At 38.9% G+C, this 16,173-nt stretch overlaps 3 protein-coding genes across 4 annotated transcripts; all 3 read right to left on the reverse strand.

The window, feature by feature from the left end:
- Positions 1 to 3: 3 nt before the first annotated feature.
- LOC119548722 lies at positions 4 to 7,043 on the reverse strand. Of its 2 annotated transcripts, none has more exons than XM_037856209.1 (2): positions 6,909 to 7,043; positions 4 to 963 (listed from the first exon to the last, which is right to left on the reverse strand). In XM_037856209.1, the coding sequence occupies exon 2, from the start codon at positions 951 to 953 to the stop codon at positions 294 to 296; it is 660 nt and encodes a 219-aa protein (XP_037712137.1). In that variant the 5' UTR covers positions 954 to 963; positions 6,909 to 7,043; the 3' UTR covers positions 4 to 293. The 2 variants fall into 2 exon arrangements, with proteins under 2 accessions (XP_037712137.1, XP_037712138.1); XM_037856210.1 differs by lacking the exon at positions 6,909 to 7,043 and adding an exon at positions 1,477 to 1,556.
- Positions 7,044 to 11,631: 4,588 nt separating this feature from the next.
- LOC119546196 (pre-mRNA-processing factor 40 homolog A-like) lies at positions 11,632 to 13,574 on the reverse strand. Its single transcript, XM_037852321.1, has 5 exons — positions 13,472 to 13,574; positions 13,285 to 13,402; positions 12,800 to 13,138; positions 12,206 to 12,738; positions 11,632 to 12,144 (listed from the first exon to the last, which is right to left on the reverse strand). Exons 2-5 carry the CDS (start codon positions 13,331 to 13,333, stop codon positions 11,632 to 11,634), a joined length of 1,434 nt encoding a protein of 477 aa, XP_037708249.1. The 5' UTR covers positions 13,334 to 13,402; positions 13,472 to 13,574.
- Positions 13,575 to 13,882: 308 nt separating this feature from the next.
- LOC119547913 lies at positions 13,883 to 15,594 on the reverse strand. Its single transcript, XM_037854951.1, has 4 exons — positions 15,395 to 15,594; positions 15,180 to 15,336; positions 14,312 to 15,024; positions 13,883 to 14,254 (listed from the first exon to the last, which is right to left on the reverse strand). The coding sequence occupies exons 1-4, from the start codon at positions 15,584 to 15,586 to the stop codon at positions 13,970 to 13,972; spliced, it is 1,347 nt and encodes a 448-aa protein (XP_037710879.1). The 5' UTR covers positions 15,587 to 15,594; the 3' UTR covers positions 13,883 to 13,969.
- Between the last annotated feature and the right edge of the window lie 579 nt (positions 15,595 to 16,173).

The raw sequence follows: 16,173 nt of genomic DNA on the forward strand, positions 1-16,173 counted from the left end.
GTCTTTCACTGTTGGGTTCAATTTGTATTTATTAACAATTTTTAAAATTATTTAACAATTTTGTTTATCATGCGCGGATCGACACAGAAATGTTATTACAAATTTTGCTTATAGAACTTTTGCTGCGAACTAAACCGAACAAACGAATGTTAGGCGTTTTTTTGGAGGCCATCAATGTTGGATTGAACAGTCAATGAGTCAAACAATCAATCGATCAACCAATCAATGTTCCGTTTAAGGCTACATAAATATGTAAATTTTAATCATCTCCCTCAGGCTAAGGCTAGTTAGAATTACAAGCGGACATTGGGATTCCGGGAGCGGACGAAGTTCAGCAGCTCGTCGGAGTCCTCGCAGACGAATGGCTTGATGTGGTGGCAGGCCACGTCGTGCCACTTGATGCCGTCGTTGTAGAAGTTGTTCAGGATGGACAGGCAGCTCTCGTCGTTGCCCTGGGCGGCCTCCCGATTGTCGGGCTGCGGCTGCTGGTATCCACCCGTTGCCGACCAGTCGCCGGTGTTCCGCTGCGAGGTGGGTCCAATCTTGGCCCCCGATCCCGACCAGAACCATCCGTTCTCATTGGGGGGCTGCAGATCGGGCCTATCGCAGCCGGCGAAATTGCACTTCCTGCCCGAGGTCCAGATATATCGCACATTGCCCCTGGAGATCCGCTGCTTCACAAAGTCATTCTCCTGTGGCGTCTCCAGCGAAACGGCGTCCATACAGTGCCGACGGCAGATGTTCCGCGCATCCAGCCAATCCACCTCCAGACTGCGAGTGGGAGCATGCTCCCAGCTGAAGAAGTACGAGTGGGACACGCCCCGGGCATCTCGGTAGCTGGCATGGCGCACCCGGTTGGCACAGCTCCTCGGATCGGGAAGGGCCAGGCGACGCTGGGCCAGCGCCACGGTGGCACTCAGGGCCAGCAGGAGGAGTGCTCGCAGCACAGACATATTTGGATAGCTAAAAAAATTAGAAAGTATATTATATTTAATTGGTTTAAAAAATGCGTTAGAGTAATTTAAATATTTAAGTGTTTTTCGAAATCTTTCTTCGAACTCATATCCGTTTTTGAAAAAGTTTATTATATTTAATTGATTAAAAAAAATACCTTGGCGTAATTGAAATTTTTAAATGTTTTTCGAAGTCTTTGTTACAAATTATATCAGTTTTGAAAAATTGTTATATCAGGAATTCAATTCAATTTGTACCAGCTAGCTGTTTACTTTTAATTTCCATTAAAAAGTAACTAAACAATTTAGGTTATAAAAATGTAATAAAAACTTTTATTTATAGCTAACTAATAGTACAAATTTTATACACTTTTTTGTTAATTAGTAACTATTTAAAATAGTTTTTTTAATTTTAAATTATAAATGGAGAATTCGTGAATCAGAACCTAGTCAATAAGAACTTAAGTCCGAATTCGGCTTGACTTAATTTGGGAGTACTTAGACACCTATTAAACCAGCAAACCTGATCGAATTTCTGACAAATCCAGAGTGGAGTGGCCTAACCCCCCGAGTTCGGCCTAAAACTGATTCAAAAACCGAGTCTGACTAGGCTTGGATCTGATTTGCCCCACCCAATGCATTTCCGCTTGGATGAGTCGCTGGGTTTTATGCAAAATCACTGATTGGAAATGCTTTGCATCGATTTTGATCAATTTTGACTGTATTTTGTATATGGAATTTGTCGCTTACAATTGTCATTTTGCACAATTTGATTCCATTTCGTCTAATTAAGTAGTTTTCCATTTCGACGAGAGGCCTTCAACCTGGTTTCCATTTCGTAACGTGAGAACAACTGACTTTTATTTCGCCCAGCAACAGTGTATTCTCTTCTACGGCTACCATTCTACTTCAACCTATGCAAATGGGCTCATTGTTTTATATCTGAACATAAAATCCATGAAAATTGTATGCTAATTTTTATGGGTTTATTGATGTGCGACTGCCTGTGGTTATTACCCACTTGGCAACTAATCAAAATTGCATCTTATATAAATTCTCTGCTTGCAATTAGATCCGGATTTAAATTAGCCGATCTAAGCCGAGGTTCCATTTTATTGGGAATGGCTTAAACGCGTGCTGGGCTTTGTCTAGCCAGTACAGAAAAGGTTAATTATCTTTAACTGACCAAAACAAATTGAAAATTAGTTAAAATTAGTTGTTGATTGAAAGAGCGCAGACAGTTGATGGGAAAATTGCCTGTAAAAAATGGGGGTAGTTGCAATAAAAGTTTACGGGAAATTAAAAATCTAAAAGTTTAAATGATCTTCTACTTTTATTTATACTTAATCATTATAGTTCAAAAATTCGCTAAATAGAATAAAATATCTTTCTAGTTTTAATCTTTCATTCCAATGTATTTTTATATGCAATACTTTTTTTATTAAGAATTTAAGTCGGTATAAACTTTTCCTTAACCATCAATTAATTTGAATTACAGTGTCCTCAAAAAAAGTTACCAAACCGTAACTGACCTAGCCCAGAAACCTGACCTATCCAAGAAACCACTCGGCAACAGTCTGGAACACACATATATGGCCATTAGTCAGAGGCATTCCAGTACTCCAGCGTTTCTAGCTCAACTGAAGCCCAGAGTTTGTCTTGTGCATACCAAACTAATAAATACTCGCAGTTAATGGAGAAAGTTGCCCGAGTTCGAGGCTTTGAGGCCCGTCCATGGTCATGCATTACCCATATGGATATTGGTGGGTCTCTCGGTCTCTGGTCAATATTCGAAACTCTTCCGCCTGATAAAGCTTTTGGTTTGGGCCTTTGTTTTGGCCACGCGCAATTGCATGTTTTTTTCCCTATTTAACGGCTTGTAAATTTTGTAATTTGAATTTCCGTTGCCTCATTTGCTCTTCCTATTTGTAGCACTACCTATACGTTTGGTTATGGCATGTTTTTTCTTCTTCCGAGCTAATTGCCGTGGGTAAGGGCATTGGCAGCTGGTGAAATATTTCCGAACCAATTGTCTTCACCTTCTTCATTTTTTTTTCGGGCACTTGCTCCCAAGTAGCTCTCATTTTGTCTTATTTTTGTTTGGCTTTTGATTTTTTTTCGACCTGTCTTTTGTATTTTGTGGCTTGTTTTCTTTTCTTACGCAATACCTGCTTTATTGAACATTTCAATGGAGGCACTTGTAGATATAAATTGTGGGAGAAAGGCATTTATTTTGTGTTTCTTTTGGCGGCTAAATGACTAATGATGATTTTTAGGCTCTTCAAATGGTTATTTATTTATATAATTCACCTGTGCGGCGTGCAAAAAGCAACCTTCAAAACGTGCTCAATAGCCAAATAACTATTACAAAATAGCCGCAGCAAAAAGCAGTCGAAATCTTTGAAAGATGTTTTTCTAAGCACACTATCGTGCGCACATCTGTGCAACATTCCGAATCCGAATTGTTAGATAATTAATTCCAAGCCACTTGTGCTGACTTCGTGGCTGCATCTGCCAAACATTTTTTCTTTATTTTTTTTACCCATCCCACCTGCTGTACTCACCACCCCCCAAACATGGCAATTAATCTCCGGCTTATATATTACATTTTACAGCGAGATCTGCGCGGCTCTAAGTAACTGGTTTTTCCCTGAATTTTTCTTCTTGGATTGCAAACAAATTTTATTTATGTATCACGCGTCTCAGACATTTAAACAAAATTTGTAAAAAATTGCCATTAACGGCTAAGAGCGGAACAGGTGTCTAAATCACATGAACCGGAGTTATGTGGTTAAAAAGAGTTAATTAAGTATTTTTTTTAATATTTGTGGAGAATTTCAAATAAATCGATTGGTTTTCAATTCGTGAAAAAAATGAGGTAAGATTACTGTAAGAAAAGCAAAAAAAATAAGGTACAACATTTATTGGATTGGATTTAATGATAGCATAAGGAATATTTGTAGAAAATAATGCAAGCATTTTTATGAATTCCACTGGTGTGCGACTTACAGTTTACTCTTCAGAATATAATAGTACTGAGTACGGAATTATATATAATATCATTAATTATTATACATTATATAATATCATTAATCGTACCCTCCTTCCTAAGCTCCCTGTACCATCTGAAAGCCCCTTCGACTTAATTTAAACTACCTAGATCTGCCTCTATCATTTCCTGTTAATTAGAAATCAATCGATAAGAAGACGTTTCTCCAGAGAAAATATCGAGAGACTTGCACTTGCAGCTCGTTTTTTGTAGAACGAATCCGAAGACCAAGACGAGTTTCTGCTTTTTAAGCACCACCTCTTGGCGGTGCGATGACAGTAATTATAAAGAAGACGGATTTGCCAGCTGCAATACCCACTTGATGACTTGTTGCAACAACATCCCACCTTTGTGTATCTAGATAACTTGCTTCTGATGCCTCTCGAGGTCTCTTTTCAGTGCTAATTAGAATGTGTATGTCTGCCTTTGAGGCTGTTGCGCCATCTGTGCATCTGTGGGTCAACCACTTTGACCTCTTTTTTGCGGAGTTACCGCAGAAAACAAAAAGGGAGCAGGATGCTGCCGTTATGAAAGTTGCAGGCGGATGCGATGCGACTACTTAATGGCCTGGTCTCGGTCTGGTCTTGGCCAGATCTGGCTGGTCTCGTCTTGGCCCGAAGCTGAAGAAGCAGCCGCTGGCCAGCAGTAAACAATATGCAGAAAAACTGGACAGACTGTAGAAGAAAGTCTGTCAACTGTGGCCAGTTTCAGACCACCAGACAGGCCGAAGGAGCGTTACTTTTACTGGTCACCAGGCGGCAGGCAGCAGGCAGCACCTGCAGCTTACTGGTTTTTGTCGGATGAGCAAAACACAGAAATTCCACAGACTGTGCAGCGCTGAAAACAATAACAATGAAGCGAAATGATAGTGAAAATGGTCATGTTTCTTCTTTCAGTTTTTGGTCATCACATAAAATCGTATTTATATGTGCAGGCCATATCAATAAATACTGACAGCGCGTCACTTGGAGATATGGTGGGGCACAGTGAGAGGTTCAAGTGGAATCTTCTCAATTGTCTGGCTTGGCCCATCTTCACTTTCATCTTCGAAGTAGACGCTAATGAGTTGTTCAAATTTTTTGCCATTGCCAGGTAAATAAACAAACAAGCGAATGAAAGGGTAAAACATAAAAAGCTGCAAGAAATAGGCTTCTCGGTACTACAGAACCTCATTACTACGAAAAACTATTCACATAAACTCTTGTTGTCTTACAAAATTATAAAAACCATTTTCATAGCGGCTTGTTAAATTTAAAATGAGTTAAAATCTACTAAGCGTGTTCACTTTAACATTATCTGACTAGAAAAATTATCGATTTGGTTTTTAAAGCTTTCTTGAAGTATAAGGATAATATTTTATTATTAAATTTAAGGTATAAACGAAAATAAGATACACCTTATTTTTATGACATGTTTGCTAAATAAAAACCTTAAATAAAGCCTTATTTAAAATATAAGGAAGCCGCATTCTAAATAATCTATAATTTCTGACAAGAGTTAGTAATCAAGCTCAAAATATTGTAATTCTATAATAATATTAGAACCTCTTGAATTGCAGACCCCTTATTACAATCCCCACAAGCATTGCTATAAGCAAATTGAGGCTTCAAAGATTGAGAACAGAATACCGTCAAAATTGGCATATGTAAAACCCAAAAGGGGCGGAAAGTATACGCCCACTGCAAAAAAAAACTTTCCTTTAAGCAGAATCCATCCAACGAAGTGACAGGAGGAGCCCAGAGAGATTTTTTGTAAAGACTTTCCCGCATTCCGCGGAGATAAATTATTTCGTTGTCAATTGGAGACGAAATCGTGACTGGTGATTTCTACTGTGGAATTTTCAGAGATTGCAGACCAAAAAAGGGGAGATCTGCGAGTCCTCCTCCGCAATTGCGATGTGGAATGGCATTGAAATTGCTTAACCATTGACCTGCCTAAGCCGACTTTAAATAGCCATGTAAGTGAGGTCATCTCCAATTGCAGCTGTAAAAATGTCAAAGCTCCTCTTATCAAGTTTCTGTAATTGCTAGCCATAAAATATTATTGGCATGTTGGTTTAAGACTTTACGACCCGAATTCTATGCAGTAGCAACAGTAGCTCACAGCTGCCGCAGCCTGACATTTTGGCAATTACTACCCGAATATTTGCATGCTGCTGGAAAATTAGATTTTCCACTCATTTGCACTGCCAGCATATTGCGTAATCTTCTGCTTCACTGCATGACCCTGGGGGTGGCGACTGGGAGTGGGCGGCTGTCAGCCGAAAAACATACCGAAATGGGGCCATAAATAGAGAAAAAACAACTCACTCATTGTTGGGTTTACTAACAACGTTTTTCACACTATTTGCCATGTTCTTCAAACTGACAAAATGCAAAGTGACAGCATTAATTGTCGTAGGTCGGAACAGAATTCTAAGAAAATTTGATTTATCATTGTCAGACAGCAGACTCTTCCAGCAAAAAATATAACAAGTTATTTTAATAAATTTTTCAGTTACTATTTGACGTTAAACCGAAGCTGTGTATATTTAGATAAACTCGATATCTATGATTCCCAAAATCAAAATATAAATCAATTTAAAAGATTACAAATAATATGAATTTAGATGGCACAGCCTTACAATTTTTCGTAATCTTATAAATTTAACACCAACTTAACAAAATCTTAAAATATATTTATCGACACTAAACTATTTCATTCCTAATAACAAAACCGATGGAAAATCTTATATATCTACACACCGATTTTTGTATGAGTTTTTTTGTGAAATTGACTAAATTGTAAAAATAAATGTATAGTTGACTTTTTTTTAAGAAAAATGTAAACAAATTTCGAAAAAACCTAAACACTTTTTTGCATTCACTTGTCCTTAAAGGATATGTCCTGTGATATATGATAATCACCTTTTGATTGAAACGATCGACACGAACGGGGCTCAAAACTCGATGAGCAAACAGCACAGAAATCCAAGTTGTAGATATTGTGGTTGGGATAACCGCACGCAACGCTTCACTTTTACCAACTGAACGCAATGACGATCTTGCCAGGGTTTATAGCTTGTCCCCAAAAAGCTAAATAAACCAAAACGAGCAAAAACCGCCAGTGGTTCGATGTTCGAGCGTGGCTCAAACCGAGCTCGAGTGGAGGCTTGGCTTAGACGAGTGATCGAGTGGGTTGCGGGGCAACAAAAAATATATAAACCAACCAATATGGCCTAAACAGCGGGAGGCTTTTTAGCTGGAGATGAGCTTGGAACTCAATCGACGGCTAATTGAGTTAGTTGCAGCTATTGCTGCCATAAATGTGGCAGTGTGCCACTGGTTTTGGGGTCCATAACTTTGAGTTTCGAGTGCATCTTGCAGCTTCGAACATGTTGGCACAGCAAGTTCGCTGCTTGAGTCTTTTGTTTTTCCTCTTTTGCGAAAAATAGTAAATAAGTGTGAAAACGGCAAAACTCATCGATAACCGTTACAAGCTTTGTTTAAATAAATGATTATGCATTTATGTTTGATTTTATTTTAATTGTCATGAGCTAAGCCGAATCGCCCTTGGGTTAAATTTAATTATTTAAGGGTTTTTTTTACCATTATGTAACAATTGTATATTTTGGACTCTCCATTACAAAGCAAAACGGTGTCAATAAAATCAATGGAGCTAAAATTGCTTCCGGCACAATTTGCTCATCATTAGCCAAAGGTGTTGAAGAAGCGAGCAAAATGGGCAGCATAAAGATAAACAGAAAAATGGAAAAAAATAAAGACAACCTGAAGTAAATATTTAAATTGTTAAAAACGAATTTTAGCTGCCTATGCGGGCCTACTCAGTTTGATTAATGTGATTCCTTGATTTACCTAATGAGAGCACAAGAGAAATAATCATTAATTTTCATTGTGCTCGGCCCAATAATATTGCTTAATAATGTTTGGTTGTTATCTTAGTAAGCACCTCCAATGCTGCGGCTGCTCAAGTTCACCCCTACAAGGCGAATCAGCTTCTGATCTGTTCCAAGTGTCCTCTCACGCACCTCGAGCTCATCTTCAAATTGCATTTCGAGCATACTCGTACATAAAACATCGAAATGTACCTGTTGTGAGGTCGTTCGGCAAATTAAAATTTAATTGCATTTTCAGCAATTGCAAAGTGAGGTGGAGTGCCAGCCAACAACTTCAAATCGATTCGATATCGCTTCCAATTTGCCGGGACACCCGGTCATCTTTTTTAAATACTCTAGGCAAAAGTATCATGGAGATCAGGATTTATTAGGTTTATTTTTATGTCATTAATTTCAGAGCCCCAAAGAATGCTTATTTGGAACACCAAAAAAATGAAAGTGGTTAAAAGGAAATGACAATTTTGCTTTAAAAGTAACCAAATGTCAACTTTAACATAAGACAAACGAAGCTTTTGTTATTATACAATGTCGTTAGAACTGGCTATATAAATTAACATGAACATAAATTTGACTTGATGAAAATTTAGATTTTTATGATGTATCCATTAAAAAAATTTACTGCACCCAACTAAAAAACTAATATAAATTCTACAATTATGTAAGACTGATGAATAAAACTATAAGGATTATGATTGTAATCGAAAAGACATTTAAATATTTTACGAGCGCCTAACCACTACAAATCAAAACAAAATTGTAAAGAAATTTGGTTTCTATATGTACATCGAAGCTCAAAATTTAATCTGGGGATTCACAAAGAGTATTTTAAGGTTCGGACTTCCATATCAAGACTGCATTTCTTGTTACTGGCTGTGACTTTGAACGCATTTGTTTAAGTGATTTATGCATCCGAGCATCCGATCTCAAAATCAGTCGGAGCAGCAGATGTGTGAAATCATTAAGTGTGAGCAGCGGCCAACTCCGATCGCCATAATGATGGAGCCCCGAACTTGAACTTGAAGAACGCTGACTTGCAAAAGGCCGCCGCACAAAAAACACACGAATCTGTCTCTGAAATATACACAATCCCAAACGGCATATCCATGGCTGTGGCTGCAATTAGATCTGCACTCCACTCCAAATGGGTTACCCAGAGGCGAGCAGCAATTAAAAATGGGTCTCGCCGGCGGAGCTACAATAAAATTTAAAACTCCGCTTACCATGAAGTTAAGTGCGAGAGACCTTAGGCGTCATCGTCATGGATATATATATTGTAGTATCGTATCTACGAGATGCTGGGAGTTTTTGGCCCTCGGCTGATGCTCACGACCGGTGTGGGATTGTAACAATTTTCCATTGCCTGCAATTCCACTTTCCTTTGCCACATATATTTCACAAAATTGGCAAAATCCCACGCAGCCTCGCAGCCACATACTCATAATTGGGTCGCTTAATCTATCATTTGACATCTCCGATCCCCGATCTCCGCCGCCCTCAGTCAACTTTTTAATTACAATTGGGCTCATTGTTTGAGCTTTTTGTGGTTACGCAACATTCGCATTGCGTGGCGATTGCCAAAGGAAAGTTATCATTAGATTGACATAAAAACTCTTTATCGGGCTGATTGCAAGCGGTTCAAAAAATTGTCGGCCTTACAAAATCGGATTACTTATTTGATGTTTGCGATGCTTAAGAGTGTAATTTCTCAAAAAAAAAAAGCAAATTACAATTACAGCGCTATAAATGAAAGTGGTTAATAATACCATGTAGGTAAGTTAGTTAATATCTACTGTTTTTTTTATTTTTAAAGTCAACATTTAAAGCAAGGTAATTAAATATTTTTAATACAAATTACAATGGGTTTATTATGATTCATGATCAACTCTTTAACTTTATTAGTAGTAAGTTGATCATAATAAGAATTAAGTCCATTCTTGAAAGTTGTCTATTACACATCTGGTCTAAAGTGAATAAATTTGTTCTTGTAAATTAGAAATTTGATATTCTTAGTTTTCAAAACTAAATATATATGATACTTTTTTTTGGAAATGGTAAGTCTTGTTACACCTTCTTCGATATGAGGCATTCTGGACAATGACTAAACATATTTTTCTCATGGACAGGTGTAGATAAAAAACTTGGCTGCTGTTTAAAAAGAAGTGCGGGCACAAAGCGTAAACAATGATAAATTACAATAACATAACATAATTAACTTTGGGCTGGTGCTGATGCTAATTAACTTCTTTTTTGCCTGGGCGAATACACATAGATGTCGATGGCTTACCTCTTTTGCATATGTATACCTCTGAGGTTAGCATAACCCAGTGACTGACTTTGACTCTTTACCGCATCACGTGGCGTCGGCACCTTGGGTTCTGTAACTCATCGCATCTCCATCGCCGAAAAACCAACATCTGTTTCGCCACTCTTCGGTGGCCAAAATGTCAGAGGTTTCTGCGCAGCTTGTGGATACGGTCAGCTGGCGATTATCCAAAGCATTTTCCGCCATCAACAATTATTTATTTCATTTGTGTGTGGTTATAAGTATTTCTTTTGGTTGGTCTTTTTTTGTCAATTCCCAATTAAAAGCCTTCATCGTTTTTGGCCCTGAAATGTATTCGCATTAAATCGCTTGGGATCCAAAATTGTCCAAATAATTGTTTGGCTTCAGTTTTGGCCAAGGAAAAGGTTTACTTTGCTTTGTTTGATATACTTCATTTTTGAACAATGTTTTTTTAGCTAAACGAGTATGGTCTTTGTTTTCATTAAATTGAATAAATAATTGGGTTGTATTTTATGCTTATAAGAGGGTAAGATATGGAAATATTGGCTGATTAAAGAGTTTATTTACGGATTTGTTTGAAATAAATGTTAGTACTCAGATTTTACCTCGTTTAGGCATTTTGGTAAATTGTCTCTTTTTATTTTTCAACTTGTTTTTTTAAACACCTTTAAATGAGTAAGAAATATGTATCTTTTCTTGCAGACCTCAACCCTATTTTCCTTTTGTACAGCATTCAGATTTATGTATTTTACTTGCAAATTCCCACTTTCGCGCATACACGTTACTTTACTAAGCGCTGCATTGCGTTGCACGTGTGAAAAATAAACAAAAAAGTGTGGTGCCTTCTTAGGATGGATTTTATTTAACGCTGGCGCCATTGTCATACGAAAGCGAACCCAAATTTTCGGGTAGTCTTAACCAAAGCAGACAGTCTGTTATTGTTTCGACTGCGGTTCGTTGATGTGTTGTTGGCCAAATTGTGCGACAAAAATTCTGAGCCAGACACATGATTTGTTGCATTGTGGCACGATGTTGGAGCTGAGAGCTTGAAACTGGGAGCTCATTAGGCCGGGGGGTCCATTATGCAATCTCGTTTGCATTGTTCAGTTCGCTGGCAGCAGATGAAGATGATGGCGGCACTAGTTGGCACGTCGTCTTGTTTGGATTTCGTTTTGCCTAGCTTTTGGTAATGTGGATTTTTGTCGGCATTCTAGGACACATATTTTCTGTTTTTTTTGCAAACATCATATTTTCCTAACATAACTCTTGAAAATAACTAATTCCAGCTGCAAGCTGGCTTTCTTCCAATGCTTTGATTCTTAAACCGATGATAACCTATATTTTAAAAGATAACACGTGAAGGTATACTTTTATTTATTTCCCTATTACTTTTTAGAATGGAGAGTATCTCAGCTGTAAGATTTGTTGGCCGGTGACAGTGAGTTTGGAGTTACTCTGCAGTAGTCTTACTGCCACTCGTTGAGTTTGTAACCAGCTCCTTGCTAAAATTCTTCTTTTGTTTCTTAGCCGGTGAATTTGAGTTTGAATCATTCTGCGGATTCTCTTTAACTGCGGCCGGCGGACCTCTATCCGATTGTGACTTTTCACTTTTTCGCTTGGACTTCTCCTCTTTTACCTGCTCCTTCTCAATATCTGATCTCGAAGTAGAACCCTCTTGATTTTTGTCCTTGTTCTTATTCGATTCACGCGACCGTAAGTAGTGATGGCTAAACTTCTGCATTACTGCATCTTCGCTTTCCTTGATAAAGTCCTGCCAGATCTTCTGCACTCCGATTTCCTTTTCGTACACGTCAAATGCTTTCATATGTTCCACAATTTTCTTGGCCTCATTATAGGGACCTGCTACGGAGACGTCGGCCTTCAGCCACTTGTCCTTGATCTCATACTCAAACTTCCGCAACCGTCTTACTTCCTTTATCCGCTCACTCTTAGCCACCTTCGCCTGGAAACAATAAATGCCTTAGATTTTTTGATAGGGTGAGTAAGGGGATACTAAGAATTACCTTCTCCAGCAGAGAATCGTAGATGAGCCTCACATTGTTCGCATCCATGCCAGACGATCGCTTACGCGCAAACACAATCTTGGCAAAGTCATCGTAGGATGTACTCGGCTGGACCTCATAGGATCTTTCCTTGAGTATCTGTTGAATGATCCGCGCCTCTTCCCTCTCCCGTTTGGCTAGATGAAATATGCAACTTTCGTATATGTCCCGGCGTTTCGGTTCGGGCACCACTGACCATGTTTCAGTTTCGCCAAATGACGCTTCGCAACGAAAGTACTCAAACCTCGAGTTTATCTTGGACATGAGAAACTGCACCAGCTCTTCCCCCCGCTGTCGCATTTTATAATCACTGAAGATCTGCTTGCGTCCATTGAGATACTTGAACTTCACATAGCGCGGATCTTTCGAGATGATCTTAACACACTGCTCCCAGCTGGCGTTCGACGGCACATTACAGTTCACGAGCAGCCATGTGAAGGAGTCTATAGCCTCTTGTTTGTCCTTCAGCTCCACCGACTTTTTGTCTGTTTCAGCTAGAAGAGAACGTGGTTAACTAAGAGTAGGGTATACAAGGAGATGGAAGGATGGTTTTACCTTTCGCTTGGAGCACCGGCACCGTAATCGATGCCAAGGTGGCTGTGAAGTTCTCATTGCAGCTGGCCACCTGTGGCTCTGATTCTGTGGCGGCACCGATTACGGAGCCGTCATCGCTTGACATGGGTGACTTTTCGGGTTCTTTGACTTTGTCAGGATTCAGATTCTTTTTCGCCTCTGCGGACGCATCATCTGATTGGTCTTTCTCCTTGGTATATGGTTCTGGGTCTTCTTTCTCCAGGAACCATGGCCTCCAATGCCCTAATCCTGGTGTGGCCAAAGTCGAAGGAATTTTTATAGGAGTTCCTGCATAGTCATAACCTATTATGCTGCCAAAACCTGATTCGGAATATGAAAAAATATCAAATTAATTAAAATCGCAGGGATGCAGGGGTGATTAGCGAGCATCAAGAGTATCCCCGATGTATGTATTAAGTTTTTAGTTGTACAAAACATGGATCCATAAGTGTACTTAAGTTGGTTACCTAGGGTAGTCGGCGTGGATGCTGGCATCGGCTGTTCCTGATACATCATAACCGACGGGGTAATGGCCACGTGGGGTGATGAAGTGCTGCTGGGAAACAGTTAAAAGCCCTGGGCAAACTTAAGGATGAATGAAAAAATGTTGTAAATTGTTGGATTAAAGATGCGTAAGGACAATGATTGCTATACCTTTTCGCGAAGAGGTTTCACCTTCTTGAACTGAATCTGACACTTCTTATTTGGAAACTGGTGGAGTTGTTTCCTTAGTCTCCTTTCCAAAGTCCTGAAAGTCTTTTTTGGATAACATAAATATGATTTCCGCGAATTACTTTACGCTTTCGTGTCCACTTATTACAAATGGCGCCCGCACTTTTGAGATCAGTGGTGCACAAACATAGTTATCGATATAATATCAATACAGCTATGCGATACCAATAATATGGTTATATCCTAAACTATCGAAATGCAAAACAGTGATCTTCGGTCGGGTGATTCAATTTGTTTATTTCTTTAATTCACGGACCAAAAATATTCATATTCAACATTCTTTTGAGTTATAAAGATTATTTATGCTGCCATATTTTTGAGGGCGCATATTAATTATACTTTAAGTTTACATAAATATTAATGTAGTCGGCGATTGCAAGTCGGAGTCCCCGATCGACTTTTGACTTTTCCACTTCCAGCTCAGTAATTCTTTTTATTTTTTGATTCAGGGTAGTTTCGATAGTGATTGTTACACATTTGGCTCACTTCATCTTCGCATTCATTGATAAAGTCCTTCCATATTTTTCTCACGCCTATTTTCCTATCGTAGAAGTCAAATGCCTCCAAGTGCTCTACCAGTTTCTTGGCATTCCTGTACGGTTCGGCTACTGAGACTTCGGCTCTTAGCCACTTGTCCTTAACCTCATATTCCAGCTTCCGCAGCTCCCTTAACGCCTTTATCCGCTCTCTATTATCCTCCTTCGCCTGGAAATAAAATTAATTCAATATTGGTAAAGTGAGTTAGATATAATTCAAAATTACCTTCTTAAGCAAAGAACCGTAGGTGACCATCACATTGTCTTCATCCAAGCGGGCCGAGCGTCTATCCTGAAAAACAATCCTAGCAAAGTCCTTGTAGGACGTGTTTGACTGGACCACAAATGATCTTTCCTTGAGTATCTTTCGAATGATTTTCTGTTCCACATCGGACTTCAGGATCTCAACATAGTCGTTGAAGAGATCCAGAGGAGTTGAATCGTGAGGTCCGAAAATGTCTAAAAATCGATAGTCCTTGGATATGATCGGATAAAGCTCGTCCCATTGCGACATGTAGGTAAGTATGCCTTTCTCATGTAGGGAATCGAGAAGTGCAACAAAGGCTTCCTTGTGCTTACGCTTCTCTCGCATCATTCGCTTTAGTTCTTCCACCTCCTGCTTTAGACGAGCCTCTTCCTTCTTTCGTTTGGAAGCACTTTTTACCGAGGCCCTTTCAATCTTCTTTGGTGGTACCACTTCTACCACTTTGGATGACTGCTCGGGCTCATGGACTTTGTCATGGTTCTGATTCTTCTCCGCCACTGGTGATGTAGCCTCCGAAAGATTTTTCTCGCTTGAGTATAGTTCAGTGACTTCTTCCTTTAGAGCCCAAGGCCTCCATGGCCCCATTGCTGGTGCTGCAATGGAATTACCAGGAAAAGTAGCAGTTCCTGTACAGCCCGATCCGGAAAGGCTGCTGAAAGCTGTTTCGGGGGGTTCTGAAATTTAAAACAATAGTCCTTAATTAGAATCCAATATTAATTGAGGGTATCTAAAAATCTATAATATTCGCAATGCAAATGGCATTCGCCATTGGAAATTATGAGGATTTCTTTAAAAGACTGGCTGGATTCGCTAAATATTTTGCAAAAACCTAAGAGATTCCGATATTGACAGATATAGGACTCAGTACTGCAGCTCGCTGAATGTTCCACAAGATCCCACGGTGTAGAAACGACTTGGGGTGATGCAGTGTTGCTGGGGACCATTTGAAAGTCCTGGCCAAACCCGGTATGAGCTTCGGAAGCGGCCTGAAAAGGTGTTGACTAATCATTTTGATGTCGCATAATAACCTGGTAATTTGTTCACCGTTCTTTGGAAAAGTTTAACTTTCTCGACGCATGTCAGAGGCATCTCAGTTGAAAGTTCGTTAAGTTGACTGAAGGAAAATGATCTTTCGTCCTCGATCTTCATCCCGAACGCCGTATTCCTTATAGAGGTTTTCTCCATAATTTGCAGTGTAGCGTTCTGTTCCAGACCAAAATAATATTCTTGCCACATGATTTGCGCTTTTCTGTCCATTTTTAAAAATGGCGTCAGTACTTTTAGGGTCAGTGGTGTACTTGCGCTACCATCGATATAATATCGATAAGGCTGTGTGAAACCAATAATTAGGGTATTCTGTAAAGTATCGTATTGCAGAATAGTGAATTTCGATCAAGGGTAAATCAGATCGAAAAGTAGATACATTATTGGCTAAGGTTTTTTAAATTTATTAATTATAAACAAAAGCTTGGGGTGGATTTCTTGTGTGTATCAATGTAAATTCAAGACGAATTCAGCGAAATGCTTTTTCTGTATCACGTCTGATAGATTATACTCGGATATATTCGATAAATATGTGGCGATCATTCAAAATCATACTCTGCACATAGTTAACGTTTATTTTTACAAATAACAACAAAAACTTTTTTATAAGTAATCTTAAGTTGTTCTTTTGTTCTTACTTTACAATTTGTTGGGCTTTTGTTACAAAACTTTAGAATTAATCTTAAATGAATTCCGAAAATAGCGATATTCAATAGTTCTTGTGACTAATTTCAGAATATGCTTGTTAATAATACAACTACCTAGCCGAATTGAGATTA

The sequence above is a fragment of the Drosophila subpulchrella genome, chromosome 2L (assembly GCF_014743375.2).
Source record: "Drosophila subpulchrella strain 33 F10 #4 breed RU33 chromosome 2L, RU_Dsub_v1.1 Primary Assembly, whole genome shotgun sequence".
Taxonomy (NCBI): Eukaryota; Metazoa; Arthropoda; class Insecta; order Diptera; family Drosophilidae; genus Drosophila; species Drosophila subpulchrella.